General features: G+C 52.6%; 1 protein-coding gene across 8 annotated transcripts in view; it reads left to right on the top strand.

Moving 5' to 3' along the window:
• The window catches only part of CIITA (class II major histocompatibility complex transactivator), a 45,989-nt gene that overhangs the window by 3,485 nt on the left and 15,071 nt on the right, over positions 1 to 27,433 (top strand). For 3 of the 8 annotated variants that reach the window (XM_060648479.3, XM_060648478.3, XM_060648489.3), the window contains exons 2-9: positions 19,368 to 19,511; positions 19,750 to 19,845; positions 22,048 to 22,110; positions 22,292 to 22,366; positions 24,683 to 24,727; positions 25,297 to 25,449; positions 25,878 to 26,006; positions 27,259 to 27,423. In XM_060648479.3, the coding sequence (XP_060504462.3) occupies positions 19,368 to 19,511; positions 19,750 to 19,845; positions 22,048 to 22,110; positions 22,292 to 22,366; positions 24,683 to 24,727; positions 25,297 to 25,449; positions 25,878 to 26,006; positions 27,259 to 27,423 (870 nt within the window). Of the gene's footprint in view, positions 1 to 4,459; positions 4,687 to 6,001; positions 6,529 to 7,608; positions 7,691 to 19,367; positions 19,512 to 19,749; positions 19,846 to 22,047; positions 22,111 to 22,291; positions 22,367 to 24,682; positions 24,728 to 25,296; positions 25,450 to 25,877; positions 26,007 to 27,258; positions 27,424 to 27,433 lie in introns of those variants that run through there. The other 5 variants (XM_060648484.3, XM_060648481.3, XM_060648483.3 and 2 more) reach the window with 5 other exon arrangements.

Raw genomic sequence — 27,433 nt, 5'->3', positions numbered from 1 at the left:
TCAAAAGACACCTTCAGCGATTGCAATTGTGCAGAAAGCCTACCTCTGGGGACGCGCCCGTGGGGGGGTTGACTCTGTGCGACACGAAGCTGCACAGGTGCATCCAACCCCAGGCAAGCTCGGGGGAGGCCTGGGTGCCAAGGTCCTTGTCCCGACGGAACAAAGCAGCTTCCCCGGGGAATCCAAGCAAACGCTCAGGCATTCTCTGGTGACAGTGGGTGACGACACGTGGAAGGCAATCCACGGACAGAGAAGGGAGAGTGAGGACGGCAGTGATGGAGAAAGACCAGGCCGGACACTGGGTAGCTCCGGGTCTGTGGCCACGCTCTGTCCCTTACAAACCACGTGACCATGACTGGATCATTCTGACCCTCGGTTTCTTCATCTTGAAAATGGGAATGAGGATAGAAAGCTCCCAGGACTATAGTGAGGGTTAAATGAGACGGTAGCTGGAGACTATCCAAGGCAGTGCTTGGCATGAGACAGCTAAGTCTAGTGGGGAGGCAGCGGGGAGGTTGGCACAGGGAAGAATAACCCAGGGGTTTGAGGTGCAGAGAAAACAGTTGTGTTTAGTCTCACAGAACATCTGAACACCTATGCCATGCTGAGGGCTTGGGGGCTGTGTATATCTGAGAAATGCATCACTGTGCCCCCACCGTTGGGCTGGCACATGGCTAATCGCATGGTCTCCTCCCTTAGACTGGTCATGGCTCTCTAATTCCAAGGGGGTAGGGCTGTGAGCACTTTCTGGAACCCCGCTGGGCCTCAGTTTCCAGCACTTGTAAAATGGAGGCAATAACAGTGCCCAGGGTGGTGCCCTAAGGCTTCAGGGGCCTCAGCGAACCTGGGGCACATGCATTTCCCGCAAGAAGAGACCAGACTCCGACTCACCAGCCTCAGTGGTGTTTGGGGAGCGACAGCCCCGAGGGGTGCATCAGGGTGACAGCCACCCCGGGGTTTGTGAATGGAGTGTGGGCACAGCAGTGCCTTTGGGCAAGCGTCTCGAGGCTGGAGGAAAGTCCCAGCCCCTGGTTTTATCTTTGATTATTTCCTTTGGCGTTCTTTTGCTTGGAGTTCTCTGTTTTCACAAGGCGCTATTTCTGTGCACCAGGACTCTGTTCTAGGAACCGAGGAACCAAGTCTCCCTCTAGGATATTGTGTGATTTATTGGAAACGGAGGGACATGCCTCAGCCTGCCAGATTTCTCTCCAGCTTCCTTCCCCATTTGGCCCTCAGCATGCGACAGCCACCAGCACCCAGACCTCAGAGAGGAGGGGCGCCGTGCCCTCCCGCCCTCCTCTTTCCTTTCCGTTCCAGACCTGCTTCTGCTCTGATCTGGGGGTGGGGGGCTTCCTGTGCCCCCTGGGAGGAGACGTGTTGGCAAGAACCGCTGCTCTCCTTGCGTGGGGGGGCGGCTCCACAGCCATGTAGACGCGCTTCACCTTTATCCCCAGGAGCCTGGAAGCTGACACTTCCCCATGGGTTTTCCCAGGCTGACCTTTGGCCTGTTCCATACCCTGCTTGGCACTAAGCCTAGCGCCTGACCCAACCGGGGACGGTTTCTGTTCTCTGTTACCTTAAGCAGCTTACCTGTGTCCTTACCTAGTCTCTATTCATCTCTCCGGCCACCTGCCCACCCACCTACCCGCCTGTCCTCCAACTTACCTGGTCCACAGAACCACCTACCAATGTCGGCTTCCCAATCCACTAACTTAGATCTAGAACCCACTTATATGCACTTGTCAATTTATCTGTTTTTTTATATGTTCATGTATTAACTTACTCACCTGCCTGCCTATCAACTGCTTGTATATTTACCCACGAAAGGGCCTGCGTTCTCATGCACTTTCCTACCCGTCCAATTTGGATACCTATCAGTTTAGTCATATTTATTCACCTGCGTTTCTATTGACCTCTTTTCCCTGCTTCCTTCCATCCTTCCTTTCTTCTTCCTTAATCACTGTTTTTGCACCTGATAGAGATTATGGTGGTCACCAAAAAAGCATAAAAGGCCCTTACAACCTAGGAGAGGGGGCCCATCACCGTTTGGAACTTGAACCTGCCTGGATCGTTCAAATCCAAACTCCATTCCTTCATTCAAACAATCTTGGGATGGTGTGACTTTAAAAAAAAATTTGTTTTAATGTTTATTTATTTTTGACAGAAGGAGAGAGAGAGAGAGAGAGAGAGAGAGAAAGAGACACCAGGGGAGGGGCAGAGAGAGAGGGAGACACAGAATCCCCAGCAGGCTCCAGGCTCCGAGCTGTCAGCACACAGCCTGACGTGGGGCTCGAACCCATGAACCGTGAGATCGTGACCTGAGCCGAAGTCGGATGCTCATGCTCAACAGACTGAACCACCCAGGCGCGCCGGGGTTGTGTGACTTTTAAGTTAGAAAATAAAACACTCCGACCTTATTGGAGGCAAGCAAGTCTATAGTTATGAAATAGGAAGATGCTTTGCCAAAAACGTGGCCACAAGGTTGCTAAAAAAAGAATAAAGTATAAGATCTTTGTTAGCTGGATGGGTGATGAGGGCAGAAACTCAGGCCTTGAAGGATGGCTCAAAGGAAGGCAAGAGCTCAGTCCTGGCTGGGACCTTGCTAGAGCAGCGGTACCCTCAGTGGTACAATGGCGACCTGCCCGAGGCTCTTCTCGTTGTTTCCATTGCCCCTGCCCACATCCAAGGCCCAGGAGCTCCTGGCTGGGCGGGCACTATAATGGCTCCTCCCTGGTGTCGAGAGCTGAGGCCCTCCTTGTGCTCATCTACAGCCTGTGGCATCAGCCAATCGTGCAGAGGCTGGTACATATCACCGCCTGGCTCAGAGACCTGTGTCAACACAGGCGTGGCCAGATTCGGGTCTCGAGAGTGGGCCTGGAGGGCGGCAGGGAAGACGTGGAAAGACCAGGTAGCAGAGATGAGATGAGACCAGGTGACAGATGAAGGGCATCCACGCAGGCGCACCTCCAGCCTGACAGGACTCTCCTTGTGAGCTCGGCCCGGGCACGAAACCGATTCAGAACTGCCTTGGCCACGGCTGTCAGAACTGGCTGCTTCCGAGGGCAGGACAGGACTCCCATAAGTGGCCTCGAGGCGACTGAATGCCCAGGGGTACCTCTCCCTTGGCATCAGGTCATGGGAAGATGAGACTGCTGGAGATTTCTAATATCTGTCACGTCTGTTTTATTAGCCTAACAAGGCAAGACCCTGTTTCAAATTGACTATTAGCATTTCTCGCTTGTCTGCCTACTTCCTCCCAGGGACTTCTGAAAGCAGTGACTGTTTCAAAATAATCACCCAACAAAGAAATTATTATCTTGATGTCATATGGGGGCAACGGAGGCCCACACAAGGGAAATCAGGGGTCCAAGGTCACACTCCTGCTAATAACAGCAGGGGCTTGATGCCCGCTCCTGGGACTCCCAAAGCAGTGCTCTTTCAGTAAAAACACAGGGGATGCTTTTCATGGCTGCCCAAACTTCCCTCGCTTCAGCACCACCCTGGTGATTCCTGCACACCCTCCATGCTGCTCTTTGCTTGGCAGGTGTTTTTTCAAAGCACACGCCTTTTCTTTTTAATCCAACCGCGTTTTCCAAGAAAGGCTTATGTCCACCATAAAGGAAAAGAAAGGCCACCCTTAGAAGGTAACTATGGGACAAGAAGGCAGAGCAGTGTTTACACAAGTCTGGCCAGATGCTATCTCTTCCTGAAGGCTTGAGGCTGGGGGCTGCTCTCTGTGAAACAAGGATTTCATGCATTTGAAGAGGTGTTAAGGACCTAATAGCCCCAGATGGAGACCTTCTCCTAGATGCCATCAGGAGCGTGGGGAAAAACTTGCAAGGACACTAACTTTCTCGTTGGGAGGGGGGAGTGTGCGGAGAGGGGGTGCGGGGGGGGGGGGTCAGTGCTATTTATAACTACATCTATGTGTCACCCCAAACCGTCTGGCTTGTAAATAGAGCACATTTGGGGTAGCATCCTTTTATGTGTAATTCATGTTCCAGTCCAATGTCTTGGAATAAAAATAATGAGTGGACCACTCACCATCTCCCAGGAAATTCAGGGCGATTTGGTGTGGGGGCGGGGTGGTAGAGGAAAGTGGAATCTGGGAAGTCTGCCGGACCCCTGGGGGGTGGGGCCCCCGCTCAGCTAGTCTCCAGGCATTTGTGGGGCTCAGATCCCCACCTCATCTTGCAGGGGATGGCATGGTCACCATAATTTCAGACCGTCATTGTGTCAAAGGTTCCCACCCCCCCACCCCTGCAAGAGACAAGTCTCAACCTCCTACAGTCACCCCATTACCCCATTTGGTCCACAACAAGGAACTGAAATTAACATCAGAGGCTAGGGGAGGGCTTAAGGGAGTGTGGGCAAATTAGAGAGTTTTTAGCCGGAGAAATCTGACAGCTGGATGCCGTTTCATAGGGGGAGAGTTTTCTGTGGGTCCCTTGCTGGCTTCCTTTGCATGCTGGCTTAGGTTTGGCGGGCTGGGACTGGTGTGTGGGGGGATAAACTCGAGATGAAGCTGTCTGCCCCTGACCTGGGCATTCAGAGGCATCCCTGGGCAGGCTGAGGGCACCAGGCCGGGCTGCCAGACTCCGGGAGAGAGGCTGCCTCACTGCGTTGCCCAGACCATGCGTTGCCTCGCTCCACACCCTGCGGGGTCCTACCTGCCAGAGCCCCAAGGTAAAAAGGCTGGTGGAGGAAGTTGGGGCTGAGAGTGCTTCTCGATTTAGGGTGAGGTCATCTCGGAACTGGGGGATGGGGGCGGAAAGAGGGGCCCTGGTCCCGTCGGGGCTGTTGGAAAAAGCGAAGCAGTTGGCTATTTCGTCCCACTTGAGGGACATTCAGATCGGCCCAGGTGCCTGGCATGTGAGAGTGCTTTATCAGGCTGAAGTGGTTCTTAAGGGCCAGTATTCGGGAGGCGTGTTGTTAGCTCTCAGCATCGAAGGCCTGGCTCAGCCAACCACAAGGTCCTCGCTCTACTAGGTAAACGCTGAGGGGTGCCCTTGAAGGACAGGATCCCTGCCAGACCCCACCCCATCCCTCGGGGAAGCCAGGAAACCGAAGCCAGGGGGCTGGCAATAGCCAGGCGCCTGGACAGATGTTACCCTCTCCCCATTTCCAGACTGTGTTTGGGGGAAGAAGTGGGGGATGAGAAAGAGCGGGAGGGAGACCCCAAAGCACAGATATCTGGCACCAGCTCTGAAGTCAGCACGACGTGTGTGAATCTCAGCTGCCCCGCTGGCTGGGTGCGAAGTGACTCAGAACAGGTCACCAACCTTCTCCGGGACTGTTTCCCTGGGCTGTTAAAATAGAAGGGGAGGGGCGCCTGATGGCTCTGGTTAAGCGTCCGTCTTCGGTTCAGGTCATGATCTCGCGGTTCGTGAGTTCGAGCCCCGCGTCGGGCTCTGTGCTGACGGCTCCGAGCCTGGAGCCTGCTTCGAATTCTGCGTCTCCCTGTCTCGCTGCTCCTTCCCCACTCGTGCTCTCTCTCTGTCTCTCAAAAATAAATAAAAATTTAAAAAAATTTTAAAAATAGGAGAAGGGGAAAACTCTATGACGGCCGGGGGGTATAACAGTGGAGGGTAGCAGGGTCTATCTGGCACACTGCCTGTCACACTGTAGGAACTAAATGTCACCCTAGGAGCCCAACAGTATTGGTGTCGCTGCTGCGTGTTTGAGAGGGGCGGGACTCCCTCCCTCAGACACCGCTGAAATGTGTGGCTTTCTCTGAACCCACGCTCTGATAAGTTTTCCAGCTCTGTTGAATAGAGCTTGTTGGGTGTTTGGCTAGGGAAGGAGAGGTCAGAAGTCACCTTGACTCGCCCCCCTCAATTCCAGACAGGAAATCCAAGCCTGGGAAAGGAGGTGACCTCCCCAAGGTCTCATGGTGGGTGGAGCTGGTGTCCAAGACCTCTGGAGGAGGCATGGGGAAGGCCGGTCCGTGAGGGGTGTGGCGCCGGGAGGCAGGGGTGCTCAGGTTCAGTTTCCAGCCCTTTGAGCTCCCGGAAGAGGAGTTTCCTCTTTCCTCTCAAGGGCATTTGGCTTTCCAGGCGTGAATGGCTCAGCGAGCAAGTGTCTGAGTCCCTGTGTCCTGCGAGGGTCGTTTGCCACCTTCACAGCTGGGCTGAGCTGGAGAGAAGGCCGTGCAAAAGCGAGGGGAAGCGAGGGGAAGAGGGACGGGCTTGCAGATTTCATGCAAGTGGGCGCCCGCTCCCCTCAGGCTGGGGACTGCCCATTTCCAGGAGGCGATAGACGCTCTGGGAGTGCCCAGGAGTGGAGGGATACAACCCAGGCGCTTCAGAGAAAGCACGTGGTGGGTGCAGCAGGGGGAGGCGTGGGTGCCTGCTTACTCCCCAGCTTGGCCCAAATCCCGAGTTGCAGAGAGAAAGTGAAAGAGAAAAGGGCGGCTGCAGGGGGTGAGGTGGGGTGGCTGGGTAACCGATCTGCCCCAGTCTGGCCGCAGCTCCAGAGCTGGCAGGAGGGCGAGGCCGATGGCAGCCCGTGGGAGTCCGGGGAGCAGCGGTAGGTGACCAGGGTCCCCTTGCACCCCTAAAGTCGGCCGGGCAATCGAGGCTCAGAGGCTGGCAGCTACTTTCCTGAGGCCACACAGCAAGGCTGGGAGGAGGGAGAAGGGAACGTGCAGAGTGTGGGCCCGGAAAGTCCTGTTTCCAGCATCTGTGGCCCGGAAGGCAGGGACGGGAGTGCAGACAGGAGCTGAGTTTGGTGCTGGTACCCAGAGCGCGGGGGGCGCGGGGAGCACGGGGGGGGGGGGGGGCGGCGTGGGGGGAGCGGGGGGCACAGGGAGCGCGGCAGGAGCCGAGTGTCTGCAGACAGACTGGGGTGCAGGAGGGGCGCAGAGCTGAGCCCAGCACCGGCACGGGCACCAAACCCGCACCACATGCACTGTCTGTGCGTCCTAGAATCCGTAGAGGCGCGTGGGGATGCACGCCGCGCTGAGGGGGACACAAGGCTTTCCCTCTACGGGGGCCCCAGGGGCCGGGCTGCCCTTCCCTGAGCCTCACTTTTCCAGCTGGATCGGCTCAGCGAACTGACTCAGGAGTCCAGGTTCCAGGCCCTCCTGTGGAATGCCCTGCGCAGGGAAGGGCTCTGGGGAGCCCGACCTTTAGCCGAGCTGGCTGGAGAAATCCTCACCTCTGTCATCCGAGAAAAGGAGACAAACTGAGAAAGAACAAAGGCCTTTATTTGAAGGTCTCAGAATTGCAATTCGGGGAGCACAGAGAAGTGTTCTTGCTCATGTGGGGAAAGCCCCGGGGGTTTTGTGGGAAAGAAGGAAGGGTTATGATGTGCTTGAGGCAAAGAACAGAAGAGAGAGAGAGAGAGAGAGAGAGAGAGGGAAACTCTGCTGGTTTGGTGTTGAGCAGCTGAGCCATTTCTGATTAGAATCCTATGATTTTGTTGGTACCATCGGATGAAACTGTGCTTTGTAGGTGTTAACTTTACTGCCCCCACAGGATCCGGATGTCAGTTGCCTTTATTAACATTTCCACGAGCAACTGCTTGTGAAACCCTTGCCACTTGTGGCCCCGGTCAGGAGTTCCTTAGCCAGAAAGGAACACGGGGCTTTAAAATGGAGTCTCTTAGGTCTGGAAATGTGATACAATTCCCGGCCTCTCTCTGATCATCTCGCGCGAGGGGTGCAGCGTTCCGGGACTGCTTTAACAAGGTTGGCATCTCATTCTCACCTTGGGGACTTGAGCCACGCCTCCCAACCGGAGGAACCAAGAAGCCCCAGAAAGGGGGGTGTCTCCGTGGTCCCTAGAATGCCAGAATTGGAGCTGTCACGTCTAGCTCCGTCCGGGACCCTCAAAGCCCACAGCTGTGTTCTGAGTCCCACGCCCCCCCCATCCAAGGTGACACAGGGTGGGGGTCGGAACCCAGAGGTCCACAGAGCCCCATGGCACCCCCACAGCACCCCACTCGCATTTGCCGCCTGGAGTCCCTAACTTTGGCAGGACGCCTTCCCTCTGTGAAGTCCCCTCTCCATACCAGCCAAGAAAAGAAATACTCCCAGCCGATCAGAAGTTTAAGGAAATGGGTGGTTCTTGCTCTAAGGCTTGGTGGAACGGTGGGGAGAGAGGGGGAGAGCCCAGCAAGGGATCACTGTCCAAACCCCAGGCTGCCTTAGGCAAGGACCTGTCTCCAAGATCCCAGGATGTACAATGGAAAGATCCTCAGAGAGAACTGAGCCAAGGGGTCCCCGGCTTCCTGCACAAGGAAATCACCTGAGAAGCTGTTTAGTGTGTAAGTCCCACCCCCCAAGGCTCCACTGGCTGGGCCTGTCCTAAACTGTTTATCTGGGTGACTCCTATGTCAGAGGTCCAGAGGTCATACAGGCATTGAGAGGCATTGAGTGATCTACACCTTGTACTGTCATCATATTACAAAACCACGGGGACTTCCCCCGGAGGTTTTGTCAAAGGCCACATAGTAGAGTCAAGATTTGAACCCAAGACTGTGGAGAGCCCAGGCACTGGACTACAGTGGGAGCCTCTACAAATGCAGGGCAGGTCCTGGGTACTCAGAGAGAGTCTTGCTGATACATCAGTCTGTCTGATGGCAGGGACCTGGTTTTACCTCTTGAGACCTCAGCACCTGGTACTTTGTGAAGAGTAGTCAGGAAATTAACAAAAGAACTCAACACCAAGGCCTGGGGTCAATCCCGGGCAGTCAGGGAAGTGACCTGAAGAGGAAGGGGAAGCTCCTGGAATTGACTCTCAGATTTGCCATCAGTCACCTTGAACAAATGACTTCCCTCTCGGAGGTTCATCCGTAAACAAACAAACAGCACTGTTGGGGACGCCTGGGTGGCTCAGTCGGTTAAGCGTCCGATTTCGGCTCAGGTCATGATCTCACCATTCCCAAGTTCGAGCCCTGCCTCGGGTTCTGGGCTGACAGCTCAGAGCCTGGAGCCTGTTTCAGATTCTGTGTCTCCCTCTCTCTCCCTTCCCCTTCCCTTTTGTGCGCGCGCTCTCTCTCTCTTTCTCTCTCTCAAAAATAAACATTAAAAAACAAACACCACCAATAACAACAACAACAAAAACAAAGAGCACTGTCTTGGTGATTGACTGACATGCACAGAAGTACTTTGGAAAAACCACCAAAGACTATGCCTGTGCCAGGAGTAAGCATTATAGCTTCTGGAGGAATTGCACAGAATGATCTGAGGGGAAGTTGTGGGCTGAAGGGAGGTTTCCAGACTTGGAGGCATATGTGATGGGTGGTCCAAAGACGGTTCTTAAAGAGGTATTACCTGACGCTGGTTCTCATGGAGCGGAGATGGTTGCTTTCCTGATTCTTTCCCAAACCTTCTTCATTTTTGTGTGTAGCTGTCTTTGGCAACACTCATGCTTGCTGATGTTTCTTGTTAACAGAACAACAGAACAGTAGAGCAGTTGCCTTTATTTTGATAACATTGTTTTGTTTTCAGTGGCAAGGATAGTTCCCCCCTTTGCCCCCCCACCATGGGAGGTAGTGATAAAGTTTCCTTTTTTTTTTTTAATGGTAACATAAAATTTACCAATGTAACCCCTTTTAAGTTTACAGTTCAGCTGCGTTACATGTATTCATACTGTCCCACAAGCATCACCACCATCCATCTCCAGAACCTTCTCATCACCCCAAACTGACTCCCCGTTCCTCCCGCAGCCACCCTTGTATTTTCTGTCTCTACGAATTCGATGACTCCAGGTGCCTCCCATGAGTGGAGTTATACAAAATTTGTCCTCGGGTGACTGGCTTCTTTCATTTAGCCTATCTTTCACGTTCATCCATGTTATAGCAGGCGTCAGTGTTTTATTCCTTTTTATGGCCAAACAATAGCCCGTGTCTGGACGGACCACGTTGGTTTTATCCATTCGTCTGTCGACGGACATTTGACTTGTTCCTACATTTTGTCTATCATGAATAGTGCGCGACGAACATTCACGTGCCGGTACGTGTTTGATTTCCTGACTTCAATTCTGGAAAGTTTTCTTTCATTTTTTTTAAACGTTATTTATTTTGAGAGAGAGAGTGTGCTTGTGTGCATTCCGCCGCACACGGGCGAGCGGACGAGGGGCAGAGAGAGAGGGAGGGAGAGAGGGAACCCCAAGCGGGACGTTGTCAGCGCAGAACCTGACCTGGGGCTCTGTCTCACCAACCGTGAGATCAGTGACCTGAGCCGAAATCAAGAGCTGGGCTGCTTCACCGACGGAGCCACCTGGGCACCCCAGGGAAAGTTTTCTTTTAAAATAAATGCGTTCTTTTTTTTTTTTTTTTAAAAAGGCTATTTCAAGGAAAATACAAAGGTAAATTATAGAACAGGTGCTTTGCAGAGGTGACCAAACAAATTGTAAAGCTGGCTGATGAACACCCGAGGTTTGGGAGACTAGGTTAGTGCAAAGGCTTGGTAGCTGTTGTAACAATCCAGGCTGTGGGGTTGGGGGCTGCTACGTCAAGGAGACGGCTGCCGGGGGGCTCTCGGAAGGAAAACTGGAAGAACTGAGGAAGGGTTCATACCGATTCCAGGGTTCTTGGCTGGGGAGAAGTGGAAAGGTGGCAGAAATGGAGATTCTGGAAGGTTCACCTGCTGGGAGGAGAATGGCAGGCTTCCCAGTGTTCAAAAAAAGTCACAGAAGCTGAGGGTCCAGGGTTTTCTTGGCAAGTGGAAATTCAGGCTGCCTTGAAAATAAAACCTATCTTAATTCCTGCACGGCAAGTGTGTGCGTCAGAGGGCCGGAGCGGGTGCTCGTTGAAAAACACAGAACCCCTGGGAAAAAAAACCCAAAACAAACAACAGAGCCTCTGGGAGTCAGGCCCGGGGTTGCTGTGCATTCAGCGTCCTTTCCAGGCAGTTTTGATTCGCAGCCAGGCCTGCCAATCGCATATCTCGGGGGCCAGAGCCTGGCAGGCAGGGCTGGCCTGTGATTCATCTCAGTCTGGCACTGGCTTAGGTGCTATGTTAGGTCAAGCTGAGGGTCAGGCCTGGAGCTGAGGGCTTGGCTTTGCTGATTCTTGCCCCCTCCTCTTCCCAGGACCTGGCTCGGGTTGTCTTCCTTGGAAAAACCTGTCGGACTCCTTTCTGGGTCATTAACGGCAGCAGCTAGGAATGTTGGGGTGTACAGAGGGAAGGCCACCTGGAGGCAAGAGAGGCCGGCCAAGCCGGAAGGGGACTTGAGCTCTGGACAAGCACTGATCACCCCTTGTCCCCCAGCTGCAGCCGGGTCTCCTGCCTTCTCCTCCCGGGTCCCCTGGGCCCTTCGCCCCCAGTAACCGTGCCATTTACAGGCACGTGCACCAGCCGAGGTATCACTTGAATCCCCCAAATTTTCCAAGTCACGATGAGGTGAATGCCCTTGGGGAGAGAGGCAGAGAAGATACGTGCGTTTTACCCGAGCTCTCAGAGACAGTCTCTGGGGGGTCCTTTGTGGGGTTCCGTGTGATTTCCAGCCCCCACTTGCCGAAGAACAGAACGAGCTGGGTTCAGGTGAGGTTCCTAAGGAAGCGGACTCCAAAATGGAGATTTGCACATGTCGGGGTTTACTGCGGACAAGTGAGGTGTGGGCACCGAAGGGAGGGGGCAGAGGCAGGATGGGGCAGAGGGAGGTCGGGGCTGCTGTAAATCTCGACAGAAGGTCCAGCACGCTGAAGCCGGGATAGCCTTTGGCGTTCCTGCAGACTGAGGCACGGACCAGACCTTTGCACCCCGATGGGACCGGTCATTGGATGTGGGCTCTGCTTGGAAAGTGGATGTGACTTTGAGCTATTCCCAGAGCTGTGAGCCCCTTGCCCTCCGGCAGCTGGTAGGTGGGCACCTCGACCTCAAGAGGCTGATCTGAGCAGCTCGCCATAGTATCTGCCCTCCCGGTTGAAATGGTCAAGTCTGACTCTCCAGAGGCCAAGGTCTAAACTTCCATCCGGAGTCGCTTTGAACTGTACTCTTTGTGGCGCCCCCCTTGGGGAGGGAAGGTTGTGGGCCTTCCGTCCCCTTTAAGCACCTCCCCTGTTCTGAGATTTGCATTCAAAGGCATTCGAGGAGTGTCCTTGTGCTTGTAGGGGTCGGCTAGGCTGCTTTTTCTCCCGGGCGTTACTCTGCACTTCTGGATTTGGGCTCTCAGAGCTCATTCTCTTTCTGACTGTTTTGCTCTCTACTACGTTATTAAGTTCCACCTGCATTGCTCTGTGTGCATGCGGCCTGTTGCTTCTTTATTTTTAAATTTAAAAAAATGTCTATTTATTTTTGAGAGAGAGAGAGAGAGAGAGACAGAGCGCGGGCAGGGGAGGGGCAGAGAGAGAGGGAGACACAGAATCCGAAGCAGGCTCCGGGCTCCGAGCCGTCAGCACAGAGCCCGACGCGGGGCTCGAACTCACGGAACGTGAGATCATGACCCGAGCCGCAGTCGGTTGCTCACCGGACTGAACCACCCCGGTGCCCCGTGGTCTGTTGTTTCTAATCAGGGCATCACCCTCCAGGGAGTGCCGTGGCTACTTTTTACTGTCCCTCCCTCAGCAGCGGACACCCCGATGGCCTCCACACTCTGTCACCACAAACAGTACAGTGCGTCGTCCGGTGGGTGTCTTCGTGGGGCCACGGGAGCATTTCCTTGGGACGTCTGTGCCCAACCTTGAAGTGGAAGGTTGTAGGATCGCCACATCTTTAGGTCTTCTAAGTGGTGCCGGGTTGTTCACCAGGGTGGCCGCCCCAGCCCGCTCCTACCCGCAGCCTTTGGCGTTTCCTGGCTTTCTAATTTTGGCCAGTCGCACACTGTCAAGTGATGCCTTGCTGTTTCTATTTTGGAGCACTTTCTGGATAGGTCACTTGAGACAAGACACAGCAGCCTAGTGACATAGACGCCGTGCCAACCAAGGGCAGTAGATTTCGCAACCAGGAGAGGCTCAGTGACTTACTTACGTGAGGTCACGCAGTTAGTGGGGGGACTGCGATTTGAACCCAGAGCATGCGCTCTTAACCACCGTATTATCATTATCATGTTTTCTCTCCCTCTTAAGATAGAATCGGAGTCTCTATTGCAAGCTTCTTGGCAAGGACTGTGTTTTAAACCTGTTTAGGGGGGGCTCCTGGGTGGCTCAGTCGGTTGAGCGTCTGACTTTGGCTCAGGGCATGATCTCGCGGTCCGTGGGTTCGAGCCCCGCATCGGACTCTGGGCTGACAGCTCAGAGCCTGGAGCCTGTTTCAGATTCTGTGTCTCCCTCTCTCTCTGCCCGTCCCTTGCTCGCGCTCTGTCTCTGTCTCAAAAATAAATAAACATTTAAAAATTTTTTTTAAAAACCCCTATTTAGAGCCCCAGATTTTTTTTTTTTTTTTTGGTAGGAGATACTTAGTAAATCAATGTTTTACAGATTTGGAGGGGGGAAAAAGTGCAGCCTGTCTTTTAGAGTTTCTCTGGAGGTCTGCAAGGTGCAAGAGAAGAGGAACTTGTTTGATCTGTTAGCCCCACAGAGATACAGACTAGGGGCTGGTTGTGGCAGATAAGTGACCCCAGGCTCCTGGCTTCTTGCCACCCTCTGACCTCCGGAAGCAGTTTGTCCTGAAGGCGGGCAGCAAGGTGGTCGGGGGCAGGGGGGCCTTGGGGGGGAATGCAGAGGGGAAAGGCTGACAAGCCATGAGCAGTCTAGAATCCCCAAATGCCTCGGCTGAGTGGTGTCCACACCCACTAGGGCTCAGAGGGGGCTGGAGGTCAAAGGCAAAGCCAGAATGGAAGGTCACATCGTTAGACACAGTTAGAAGATTTTCCATTCCTTCCTCTGGAGGAGAAGTACAGTCAACGTACAGGGACGTATTTTTTCTTATGCTCTTTTATCGCAGGGCAGAGCAGCGCTGAAGAGTTTGGGGTTAGCAGAGGTGCCCCTTTCTCCCTCTCGATGCCACCTTAGACCCCCAAGGACACACACCCCCCCCTTTTCTGCGAAGAAAGCATCTGATAAACTGAGTCTAGCCTCATTGTCATTGCCTGTCAAATGACTATAATAATACCGCTTTCCCAGACAATTAAAACAGGATAATACACAGTATCCAGCACAGCCCCAAACACAAAACAGTCTCCCAGCAGCGGAGGACCGTGACGCTGGCAGATGGGAGAGCCGTATACAGTGGATGTGAAGTTACTTAAGTAGGAGTTAGAACAGTTTGGCAATACTTGATTTCCCTCGGCCGGGGGGAGAGAGAAATGCATTTATGTTAGATACCATTTTGGGGCGTGTGTCTTTCAAAACCTGTGGTGTTGTACAAATCGGGGACAGAAGTGAGCCCCCAAAGGGGCTTTTGGTGGCAAAAAGGTTAGGAACTTTTTCTCAGGTTGGATGTGGAAGGTGGTGGCCCGGGTCAGGGGGGGTGGGTGGGGGGAGGGCGAGCTCAAAGAGGACCTTCTAAAAATACTGCTCGTTTACCAAAAAGACACAGACCACTTCTCCGCTGTGCCCCAGACAGCTCCTCAAAAGGAGAAACCATCACGCCACCCACGCCTTCTTTCACCAGGCGAGGGCACCTCCCCGGGGCAGCTGGGGACCAAGAGTGACTCGAAGGGGCTGTGACTTGGGAGCCAAGCAGTTGGTTCAGATCCCAGATCACTAGCCTGTTTCTTTACCCAAGAAACGGGAATACGGATCGCAAACGTGTGTGCTAGACTGAATGGGATGAGGTCTGCACATCACGGCATTTGCTGCCTGGCATTCAGCAGGCACCTGTGAATTCTAGTGACACAGCACTTTTATGGAGGGAGAGAGCCCGCTGCATGCAGGAACATGCTGGAGCCTGGGGATCGGTGAGCTAGACAGGGCTAGGGCCTGTAGACAGGGCTCCTGCCCTCGCAGAACTCCTGGCCTGTACGATCTGCCCTGGGGACTCTCGGGGACTGAAGGGGACTCTCTCCTCTGCAGTGGGGTGATTTGAGCCATCTCTGTCCCCAGTCCCCTCTAGAGTGGCACTTTGGGGGAAAGAGTCCAATTAGGGGCCTCTGAAGCACTTCCTAAACATCTAGAGGCATAGGGAACACAGTTGTGGGAATACTGGGAGGTCCCAAGTCAAGATGTACGTAGATCTTGGTGTGAACGGGAGGCTCTATGGATTTGGGTGACTAGACTCTTGGGACTGAGTCCCAGCTCTGCAGTGTCCCAACACGATGGGATTCCTTTGCCCGTGGGCCTCCTGTAGGCCTCCGAGACCCCTCCTGGCCTTTCACTGGTCCCACAAGGGAAATGTCATTATCCCAATCTAGTAGTGGGAAAATTGATACTCAGAGAGGTCAAGTCACCCACTTAATGCCTCCCAGCCTTGATTCAAACTCAAACCCTCCACCCAGGTGACCAAGGACAAGCCATTTCACCGAAGTTTTGAGTATCCTCCTCTATCAAATGGGCATTAATACTCCATCCCGCCTTCTCCCTAGAGCTCTTTGGAGCTCAGATGTAGGGGTAGGGGTGGAGGCAGAAGCCCACTGTGAACTGCAAACTCCTGTCTACTCAAGAGAAAGTGCATCCGGTGCAGGGTTCATGCTGGGGTAGCAGGAAGGGAGGTGCTAAGGCGTGTGTCGAGAGTGTCTAAGAATAGATGTCTTCCTGTCTGGGCTTAGCCAATGACGCAGAGTTTGGATGACTTTTCTCCCAGGCATCTTCTCAGAGGTAGTGATGGGGGACATGATAAGACCTCCCAGGTCCCACTGCTGGCCGTGGGGCTTTCTAGTTCCTGTGGGGTCCGTGGGGTCCGTGGGGTCTCCTTGAGTCAAAGGACAGAAAGCTTGGCTTCACCATGTGGTGACTTAGGCGGGAATGAAAGAGAAAGAGTCCCTTTGTCCACCTCACAGAGGTCAGAAGCAAATTGATAATAATAAGGACGACGATAACGATGACGATCACCCACGTTGTGCGTACCACGCATGCGCCAATACCCTTCTAAGCCGCAATTCACTAAGGACCTACTAAGGGCCAGTCATCTTTCTGAGGGCTTTACGAGAATTAACTCACCTGATCCTCATGGGTGACCAATTATTGTTCCCATTTTACAGATGAGGAAACTGAGGCTCCGGGAGGTTTATACAATGAACTTGCCCAGGTTGTGGCGAGTTGGTAGGTAGGAGTGGTTTCAGACGCAGGCCGTTTGACTCCAGAGCTCACACAAGTTGGCTTTTTATCTCTTCCGTCAGGTCTATTTCTCTGGTGTTTGAAGGCATTTGGTGTCGCTGTCCAAAGTTTGGTGCTGAGTCCCTCAATAAGTGAGGCTGGGTTAAACTTCTCCCAGCTCCTCCCTTCTGCACTCCCTGCCATCACCCATCTGTGATAGGACCTGGTCCCTATTCCTAGGCCTACATATGATCAGGGCTGTGCATTGAATGGGAACGTTTCAATTGGCAGGAAAGAGCACTGGACTGAGAGTCTTGTTCTGGGGAGGGACAGGTGCAGGCTCAGCCGGAGGCAGGCTGTACGACCTTGTATGAGTTATGTGCCTTCTCAGGGTCTCATTTCCTCTGCAGAGTGAAGGAGGTTGAACTTGAAGGACCCTGGCAGACCTGTTTGTTACCCTGTGAAAAAACAGTTTTGGTAACTTGACCAAAGTCACCCAACTCAGTCGTGAAATTACTGGGCTCAGTCCAGAGCTGTTGTCACCAGGTGACCCCACTGCCTGGAAAAAGAGGCGGATTGCTACGATATAAGCTATCGATAAGTAGCCCGGATTGAAAAGGGGAAGAAGGCCGCAGGCAAGATTTAAGGAAGGGAGTTCTTTTCTTACCTCCCCAGAGAGAACAGTAGATTTTTCTGTGTGGTTCTCAGGCCAATGTGCTGGGAGTGGTGGAATTCTTCTCCCCCAACCCCCAGGCTTCGTCTCACGACAAGAAATGGGAGGTGGCCCCATCTTTCAGTTCTGCTTCCTCCAGTCAAGGCTGGCTGGGCCTTTGAGGCAAGTCTGTTATGTTTGGGTTCCTGTTGGGTTATGATTAGACTCCCACCCAACCCGTTATCAACAGGCAGCCCCAGCCAGGGCCACATGTTGGACTGGAAAGTTCATTCTCTGTAATATCTGTGGTCTATATGGAGACCCTCTATAAGTGGTGAACGTTGTTAATGAGTCAAATGAAAAGAAGCAGCTGGAAGGTGTTGTGTTGGTGAGGTGTGTGTGTGTGTGTGTGTGTGTGTGTGTTTTCTCATGGTCCTACCCTCTGCTGTCCTTCCCACTTCAACCCCACTTTCTTGTGACCCAGGCAGGGGCACTCAGAAGGCTCTGTCAGGTCCTTTGGCCTTCAAGGCCATCTCTCCTGCCACCTCTTCCAAGAAACTGTGTCTGATTCTTTCAAGCAAGCATCTGCTTTTCATGGATAGGAGGTTGAATGGTGGCCCCCAAAATATATATAGAACTAGCGAATGTGACCTTATTTGGCAAAAGAGTCTTTGCTGGTAGAATTCAGTTAAGGCTCTGGAAATAAGATCATCCTGGATTATGGTGGATTTAGCTGGGCCCTAAATCCAATGACAGGTATCCTTTTAAGAGTTAGGCAGAAGATTTGAGACACGAAGAGAAGACGATGGGACCATTGAGGCAGAGATTTTAGTGATTCGGCCACAAGGTCACAAGTAAAGGAATGCTAACAGTTTCCAGAAACTTCAAGAGGCAAGGAGTGACTCTCCCCTAGAGCCTCTGGAGGGACCACGACTCAGCCAACACCTTGATTTTGGACTTCCGGCCCCCAGAACTGTGAGAGACTAAGGCTCTGTTGTTTTAAGCTCCTCAGTTTCATGGTACCACTTACGCAGCTCTAGGAAATGAACCCTACATGGACTCATAGACCACTAGGAATGGGGCAGAAACCTGGAGCCACACAGACAAGGCTTCAGAGTGATGCTAGCCAGCAAGAACTGCGCATATCTGGGAGGCTACTTGGTGTCATCTGAACAATGGAGATAATAATGCTTATTTTCCAGGGTCAGTGTTTTGTTTGTTTTTATGGCTTTATTGGGAGGTAATTCACATACCGGACAACTAGCCCATATAAAATGCACAATTCATGGGCGCCTGGGTGGCTCAGTGAGTTAAGCATCAAACTGTTGATTTTGGCACAGGTTTCAGGGTCGTGAGATCGAGCCCTGCATCGGGCTCTGTGCTGGAAGTGGAGCCTGCTTGGGATTCTCTCTCTCTCCCTCTCCCTCTGCCCCTCCCACACTCACAGGTGCTTTCTCTCTCAAAAAAAATCTAAAAAAATAAGATGCACAATTCGGTGATCTTTTTAGTATATTCACACAGTTGTGCAACCATCCCCACAGTCAGCTAAAGAACATTTTTGGCATCCCCCCGAAAGAAACCCCACTCTCATGGTCAGTTGCTCCCCAATTTTCTCCACAACTCTCTCCTAACCCTAGCCAACCACTAATCTACTTATCTGTAAATATTTGGCTATTCTGTACATTTCAGATAAATGGGAGTATACAATATATGGTTCTTTGTGTCTGACTTCTTTCACTTAGTATAATGTTTTCAAGTTTCATTCATGTTGCAGCATGTATCAGTATTTTATTCTTTTTTTATGGCTGAATGGTATTCCATTGTATGGATTTATCACATTTTTTAATTCATTCATTGGTAGATATTTGAATTGTTTCCATATTTTGGCTATTATGAGTTATGCATTTACGAACTTTCATATACAAGTTTGTATGTGGACATGTCCAGGGTATTTGGGTATCTTCACCAAACGAAGATTCTTAGAATCTGCCTCAACAGATTAGGAATTTTCAATTTACATATTAGGAAACTGAGGCACAGAAAGGAGCAGAGACTTGCTCAAGGTCACCCAGGGCAGTAGAGCATAACACTTAATTTCATATCCTTGCATCAGACTGTCCAGAACAAAATTCCAGCGCCCCTTGGACTTGGGTCATCTTATGTAAGTCACTTCACCTCTCCAAGCCTGTTTATTCATCTGGAAAATGAGGATAGTAATAGCGTCTACCTCATATGGTTGTTGATATGAGAATTCAATGTGCTAGCCCATGTGTCTGGCATATGGTAGGCGGTCTACAAATCTCAACTGTTGTCACTCATGGTAGCGCCATCTGTGGAACCCAAGACTCCTGGCTCCCAGGTGTAAGATGCCTTGAATCTAAATTTCCCCAGGCACATTTCCTGCATCATGGGCATCTTCCCAGAGTGACCATAAGTTCCTCAGAGGAAGGAAATATTGCTTTCTCTTTCCACTGCCCTGAGCACGTAAGAGGTGACAAATGAGCACCTTTGCTCACTTTCGTTGGCTCTCCCAAGCCCTGGCCCTCACCGAGTGACCCAGATAGGAACTGTGGTAGGTTAACTGTCTACACTTTTCCAACACTCCATGCGATGACTGAACGTGTCTTCCTTTCAGGCAGTGGGCAGTGTGCCGCCATGGAGTTGGGGCCTCTAGAAGGCGGCTACCTGGAGCTTCTCAACAGCAATGCTGACCCCCTGCATCTCTACCACCTCTATGACCAGATGGACCCGGCTAGAGAAGAGATGGAGCTCTGCTCAGGTGGGCTTTCCTCCCTTTGGCCCCTCCCAAGTCCTTCCTCACCCCCTCAGCCTGCAATGGACACAGTTAGCCGGCAGGGGACGTTCTGGCTGCTGAGCTCTGGTCAGCACCACGGACAGCTCCAAACCCCTGGGCTCGCTCCCGGCCCCTCCCTGCCTCTCCTTCCATCCCCACCAGCCCTCTCTCCTGCTTCATCCAAGGGACTTTCCTGCTTCATCCAAGGGACTTTTCCCTCCAGAACCCGACATGGACACCATCAACTGCGAGCAGTTCAGCAGACTGTTGTGTGACATGGAAGGTGATGAAGAGACCAGGGAGGCTTATGCCAATATCGGTGAGGAAACGTTCTGAACCCAGAAAAAGGCCAGTCGAGGGGAAGAGTTCCTTTTTCTCTTTTGTTAACCTCATCCATTCACCAAGAGCCGCAACAGGCCCCTCCCTCATAAATCAGGACCAGGGGGATGCAGACCAAGGGCTAGAAAACAGAGACTCCAGGGAAGAAGGGAGATGGAGAACAGTAAGGGAAATCGACCCCTTCGCTAGTAACTATCAGGCAAACCGGATCTCACCTTTACATCCTCTGCCTCCGTATCTATACATTTTTTTAATGTTTATTTATTTTGAGAGAGAGAGGGAGGGAGCAGAGAAAGGGCAGAGGGAGAGAGAGAGAATCCCAAGCAGGCTCTGTACTGCCAGCGCAGAGCCCAGTGCGGGGCTCGAACCCATGAACTGTTGAGATCATGACCTGAGCCGAAACCAAGAGTCAGGCGCTTAACCGACTGAGCCACCCAGGCGCCCCTCTATACCTTTTTATATTTCTTGCCCTTCTTTCCTTCTTCTACACAGTCCTTACCATGCACCGCCCCCTTTCTCCCCAGCTTCTAAGCCAAACTACTCTAGTATTTGTCATATCTACCACCTGGGGGGTCCTTGTTACGTGCTGACACTGTGTGTGTGTTACTGCATTGAATCCTTACAGCAAAGGAAGTAGACAGCATTAGTATCTCCACCTTACAAATGAGGAAACTGAAATTTAAAGAGGCGAAGCCGTGTACCCAAGGCTGCAGTAGAGATAGTGATGGGCAGATGTGAGATTTGAACCTAGGTCTTTCTCATTTCAAAGTCTTTATTTTTAGCCACAAAAAGGAAAGTGTCTAGGGTGGGGAGGTTCTCTAAGGCTTAAGCTGAGAGGCTGATTTGCAGCTTTAAAAAGAGCTCTGCTTTCCGATAAGGGCAGAACTCTTTGGAGAGAGGTGTTGCCGTTGTTTTTGTTTTTGTTTTTTGTTTTTTGTTTTGTGTGTGTGTGTGTGTGTGTGTGTGTTTTGGAGGGGAGTAGGGTAAAGTCTCCCTCATCAGCAAGATCGCCACTATCTCATACAGAGGCTTTGTTGAATTAGAAAAAGGTGTCCCTTCTTCAGAGGATGCGGCCTCCATTTGTCCTCTTGCTGGGCACCCGGGTACAGTGAACAATCTGCACAACTGTTCTTAGCAGCCCTTTTCCTGGCAACCCAAGAACCACAACACTGAGCAGGTCTGTGCTCAGCATGAATGTGGCCAGTCTTCCCCCAGTGCACAGTTAATCCAGTAGCACACAAAGCAGAAAATGGAGAGGGGTGGTAACTGTGTGTGTGTCTCAAAAATTACAGAACTGAGAAGTCTGCCCGCTTCCTTTCCGTCCTGGGAACTTATTTGAGGAAGCAGAAGTGTTTGGTGCTGAGGGCATTCATATTTCTTCACAACTGGAGGCACTGATGAAGGATCTGAGCATTCCTTAGGATTTAGGGGCTTTTCTGCTCGAGAGCATCTTCCCAGGAAGTTGAAGCGGCCAAAGCCAGGGAAGCAGAAGCTTCATCCAAGTCCGTTCCTCGAGTCTGTGGGCTTTCTCTGTGCTTCTAGAAGGCCATGCCCTGGCCTGAGCATGCAGTCATCTAAGCATCTTGGCATAGGTCTAGAAGAAGGCTTCCCTAGGTGCATAATGGGTATACTAATCACCTAATCACACCTGCCTCGTGGGATGTCTGAGGATTGGATGAGCTGCTTGGTCTAAAGTGTTTAGAAAAGGATTTTGCAAAGAGCACCTACGGTATGCTGGCTTCCTGCGCTTGATGCCTTAACTCGGAGGTAGAGCCTCTAATCCAGACCACCCATCCCTGGATTGTAGGCATCAGGCGTTCTCATCACACAGATGAGGAAATGGAGTCCCCGAGAGGTTAAGTGATTGGCCCAAGTTTGCACAGCTAACGGGGCCAATGGGGGTGGAGCTGAATTTAAACTCAAAACCCTGTGACAACCGTACTATACTGCACTGTACTACTTTATGGCAATAGGTGACTTTTCACGGGTGTGTATCATCCCTTAAGTGGGATTCAGAGCCCATGAAGGTTCCGTGTCCCTTCGTTCGTGTGATCGCTCATTCTGCAAACACTGTGTGTGCCAAGCCCGGAGGGCCACCGTTCCTTGGTGCCTGCTCCAAGGTCTGGCACACAAGGCATTCAGAGAACTCACTGACCGACTGCCCTTTTCCCGATCTTGGCAGCGGAACTGGACCAGTACGTGTTCCAGGACTCACAACTGGAGGGTCTGAGCAAAGGCTTTTTCAGTAAGTTGGGGGATTCTTGGTTCAGCCTGCGTCTCCTTCCTCCTTGTTCCTTGGGGAGCGTCGTAACACCTGACGGTCACCCTCTGAAGGGTGGTCAGATCCCGCCCCGATATAGGGACAGTGAAGGCTCACCTTGGATGCCCACTGACCGTATGTTGGTGTCTTGGGTTTTTCCCCAAAGTCGAGCATATAGGATTGGAAGAAATGATCGGCGAGAGTGTGGAGACGCTGGAGGAAAAGAAAAGTCAGAAAAGATGTAAGTAGGCCCCTCGCTGATCTGCCCTCAGCCTTCCTGACTCCTGGCCGTGCCTTGGCTCCAGAGCCTGCTGTGGCTCCCGGCTGCTTCCCGTGTTAAGTCCTGTCTGCTCTGCTGGCTTTGGATGTTCCACCCACCGCTCCCCTCATGCTCCTCCCTGGTGACCCTGTGGTTGAGGGAGGTGTCTTCAAACACAGGTTCTGGAGTCAGCAAGAACTGGGATTGAATCCTCTGTCTGCTGTTTATGGTCTGTGTGGCCTTCAGCAAAGTGCCTGCACCTCTCTGAGCCTCCTGCTCAGTCTCCAGGCCTCCCTAACGTGCCCTCACCTGGCAGTCAACACGGGCTTTTCCATGCAAACCAGATCATTTTGCTGTCCTGCTAACCCTCCAATGGCCACAAAATACACACACAAGGCCTATACAGTCTGGCCCTTCCCACCTCTCGAAACTTCCCACGAGCTAGTACATCCAGCCACACTGGCTTCCTTCCGTTCCTGTAACCCACATACGCTTCCCAGCCTCAGGGCCCCCCGAATTTGCTGTTCAGCCTGGAATGCCCTTTCCCCAGGTCTTCCCAAGCGGGCTCCTTTGCATTCTTTAGGTCTTGGCTAACCGGTCACCTCCTCCTGGAGGCCTGCTTTGACTCCCCTTCCACAGAGATCGCCTCACTCATTTTTACTTTGTGTCCCTCCTCGCCCCTTAGCGCTTGCCACAATCTGGACTTATTGTATTTATTGCCTTTTAGACTGGTCCCCTGCTCTGAGGACAGGGGTCTTGTCTTCCTTACTCGTTACTGCATCCCAGGAATCTAACACAGTGCCTGCAGTAGCCCGTCAATAAATGTCCACTGACTGCAAATATCTGTAAAATGGGCGTAACAGTTGATTGAGTACTTCCAGTGCTCTGGACCTTCTGTCGGACTCATACCTATTTCTTCATTTTTGAACAGGTAGAGCAGGGGCAGGCTAGAAAAATGCTGTAGAAATTCAGAAGGTGCAAAGAATATTCAGTGAAAACCAATCTCCCTCCCACCCCTGTCCCCCAGCTCCTCAGTTTCCCTGCCTGAAAACAACCCATGTTCCCACTTTCCTTTTTACCCTGTTAGAAATATTCTGTTTGTCTTGGGGCACCTGGGAGGTTCGGTTGGTGGAGCACCCAGCTCTTGGTTTTGGCTCAGGTCATGATCTCGCGGTTCTTGGGTTTGAGCCCTGCGTTAGTCTCTGTGCTGGCCATGCTTGGGACTCCCTCTCTCTCCCTCTCTCTCTGCCTCTCCGCCTGCTCACTCTCTCTGCGTCTCCCTCAAAATAAATAAAAACATAAAAGAAGGAAATACTCTATTTGTCCATCAGCCAACTCTTTAAAAAAATTTTTTTCCCGCACACATCATCACGGTTTTACTAAATGCCGTTCTGCACGTTCATTTAACGTGTTTGGGAGGTCAGTTCTGTATCCCTGATGGAGAACACATGGTTGTGCCTCTGGAAAGTTCCTCTCGCTTGCTGGCTTTTTTTTTTTTTTTTTTTGCTTTATTTGATAAATATTTTCCCCGGCATTATATCGTGATCTTTTTCAACATACAGTAAGGGTGAAAGAATCGTGTTGCCAACAACCACGTATGCACCACGAACATCCTACGGTTGATGTTTGGCTCTATTTGCCTTAACACATCTCTATCCATCTGTCCGTCTTTATCCACCCACTCATCCATTCATTTTATTCTGGGGACATTCTTCTCGTTCTTTTTTAGGGCTGTGTGGAATGTCCCTGGGTGGGTGAACAATGATTTGTTTCATCAGACCCTTGCTGAGGGACGCATAGGGTTTTCCTCCCTTGGTGTGCTGGGGCTGGATGTTTACCTTGTGGGTTCCCAGTGTGCTCCTGCAAGGTAGGGATCCCCGCCCCCGTTGCACAGATGAGCAATCAAAGGCTCACAGAGGCCACGTTGCAAAGACATAAAGCTAGGAAGGGACCCAAAGGGACATACAGCTAGGAAGGGACCCTGGCGTTCTGCCAGTGCCTCATTTCCCTGGGTGCCGCAAGCTGTGGTCTGGGCAGGGGCGCCTGAGTGGCTCAGTCGGCTCAACGTCTGACTCTTGATCTTGGCTCAGGTCATGATCCTAGGGTCATGGGATCGAGCCCCATGTTGGGCTCCGTGCTGAGTATGGAGCCTGCTTGAGATTCTCTCTCTCTCTCACTCTCTCTCTCAAAGAAAGGTGGGGTTTGGGCAAGGCCGTACGGGCTGCTGGGGTTCATGAGCCGCTCATGGCTTGGGCCACACCTTCCTTGGGGCAGTTAACCATGATGTTCTCTCTGCAGCCTTCCCAGAGGAGCTGCCCATGGACTCGAAGCACAGGAAGCTGGGTGAGCCGCGTGGGGGGTGCCCAGGGAGACTTTGAGGCAGGAAAGCCAGGGCCTCTTTAGGTGCATGTAGAAACTGGCAGTTGAAAGCCAAGGCTCAGAGAGGTGAAGTCACTTGTCCAAGATCACAAGGTAGTGAGAGGTGGGGTTGGGATTCAGACCAAGATCATGATTCCATAGCCGCTGCTCTGCAGTTTCAGGGTGGCTGGGAGATTCAGCTTCTCCTTCAAAGCCTCTCCCCCGACACCCCTTCTTCTTAATTCTGAGTCAGAGCTGAGACCCTGCCCCCTGCCTTGCTCCGCTGCCCCTTCAGGCCACACTGGTCCTTTTAGAGTACAGGGTCACCTAGAGTCAGCTGGTCACCCAGCACCCTCTGGCCTCCTGAGAGCCCCCGTGCCTCAGTGAGCCTCTCCCCCAGGCCCGCGCCTTCTCCCACCCAGTTGTTATTGCAAAGGTGGGGAGTCCAGCCCCTGAGCGGGGACGAAGTGAGGCAACAGCTGATAGTCGAATGGAGGAAGCCTAGTCCTGGCCCTCAGAAAGTTCTAATTCTGATAGGACTTCCTTCCTCACAGCTGAGCCCCTCGCTGTGCCCATGGTGACTGGCACTTTCCTGGTGGGGTCCGTGAGTGACTCCTCAGCTCTGCCCTGCCTGTCACCCCCTGCTGTGTTCAACAAGGAGCCAGCATCCAGCCAGAGGTGGCTGAAGGAGACCATCCTGATGCCTGGTAGGTTAGGAACTTGGGGGGGGGTACGCTTCCCCCCACCCCTGGGGGTGTCTGAAGAGTGGTCAAGGCAGGGGCGGCCGGGGACAGGACCCCCACCCCATCCATGTCACCCGCTTCCATCCCAGCCAGTCCCATCCTCTGGGTCCCCATCAGCTCAGCCCGGGCCGGAGAATGTGCCTTGGGAGGAGACACATCCCTGGGAGACATAGCAGGGACTGGTCAGCTATGAACTAAGCACCTTCCCTGTGCCCGGCCACTCCGCTCGGTGTTGGGGACACCGCCATGGGCAAGACAGACACAGCTGCCGCTGTGGGGGACATCAGAGCCCTTTAGAAAGGGAGTCAGGTGGCAATCAAATAATCACAACAACAGGAAGACGGACACAGGTGCTCCAGAGGATCCCGCCTCACCGCCTTTGTCTCTCACAGTGCCCCCTTCAAGTTCCTTGCTGAGCTGCCTGAGCCTTGGACACATCCAGATCGTCCCCACTCTGCCCCAGGGGCTCTGGCAAATCTCAGGGGCTGGGACAGGGGTATCTGGTATGGTCATCTATCAAGGTGAGTGTTCGAGGCCTGGCCCCCCCACCCCTCTCCCTGCTACCAGACTACTCCCTGATCCCGTCCTCCCCAACCTCAGGCAGTAGGCAGCTGTAGCCTAGCACCTTCTCGTGAACCTCCCCAGAACGCCCTCCTCTGACCCCATTTCCCACAAATCAAAGGAGAAGAGCAGAGCTCCCCAAGGTGGTCTGGGTGAATGACCTGTCCAGTGCCTATGGCCTTCCAAGTGTCATTTCCCCCCACTAAGTCTGGGTTTTGCTTTTCTTTCTTTCTTTCTTTCTTTCTTTCTTTCTTTCTTTCTTTTCTTTCATTAATATTTATTTTGAGAGAGAGAGCGCATGATCTTTTCTTTCATTAATGTTTAATTTTGAGAGAGAGAGAGCGTGAGCAGGGGAGGGGCAGAGAGAGAGAGAGAGAGAGAGAGAGAGAGAGAGAGAATCCCAAGCAGGCTCCACCCTGTCAGCGCAGAGCCCAATGTGGGTCTCGAACTCACGAAACCATGAGAATCGTGACCCGAGCCGAAACCAATAGTCGGATGCTTAACCAACCGAACCACCTGGGCACCCCTCTTTTTTTTTTTCTTTTTATGAAACTTTATTACATTTTACGATCACAACCTCAATACGTGCTCGTTCACAAGCCAAACGATAAGAGATACTTACAAGAGTTGCCGGGGCTGTCCCTCGCTGTCTTTTGCAGTGTGGTGAACAGCGGTGTGCATCCTTGCACAGCTTTGTCGGAATTGCCTCATTTCTGATCCGCAGGATGGTCCCTGCTGACCTACCGCGCTGAGTTGTCCTGGGGAAGGCTCGTGTGGGCTCTCGGGGACATGAGAGTGGGTGGAGCCGGAGGGGGGGTGGGGAACTTGCACCCAATTTAAGAGCATCCTTTAGAGGTTATATGCCAGTTGTTGTGTGATGTGCTGGGACCCCAGGAGGTAGGGAACATCCCTGACATCCAGGGACATGAGCCCTGACCACAGTGCAGGAAGAGTGTTAGAAGGACCCTTGCCCTAAGCTCCCTATGAGCTGACTGTGTCCCTTTCACAGATGGGGAAATCAAGTCTCGCTGAGCTAGATGTAACCCCGGAGGCCTTTTCTCAGTCCTGTCCTGAAATTGTCTTCTTTTGGAAGTTCCCCTGTCTCCTCCCCAGACTTCCCAAGCCACAGAGCCTGATGGGGATGGGGATGACCCGAGTGGGTTCCTGGGTGGATACCTGGCTCTTCTGACACTTCTCTTGGTCCCGATGTAGGTGAGGTGCCACAGGCCAGCCAGGAGCTTCCTTCCAGCAGCCCCGCCATACACAGCCTCCCCAAATCCCCAGAACGGCCCGGCTCCACCAGCCCCTTTGCCCCATCTGCGGCTGACCTTCCCGGAATGCCGGAACCAGCTCTGACCTCCCGTGCAGATGTGACAGGTAAGGACGC

Source organism: Panthera onca, chromosome E3, assembly GCF_046562875.1.
Source record: "Panthera onca isolate mPanOnc1 chromosome E3, mPanOnc1 haplotype 2, whole genome shotgun sequence".
Taxonomy (NCBI): Eukaryota; Metazoa; Chordata; class Mammalia; order Carnivora; family Felidae; genus Panthera; species Panthera onca.
The sequence above is the reverse complement of the archived record's forward strand: the minus strand, read 5'-3'. Positions and strand labels throughout refer to the sequence as shown.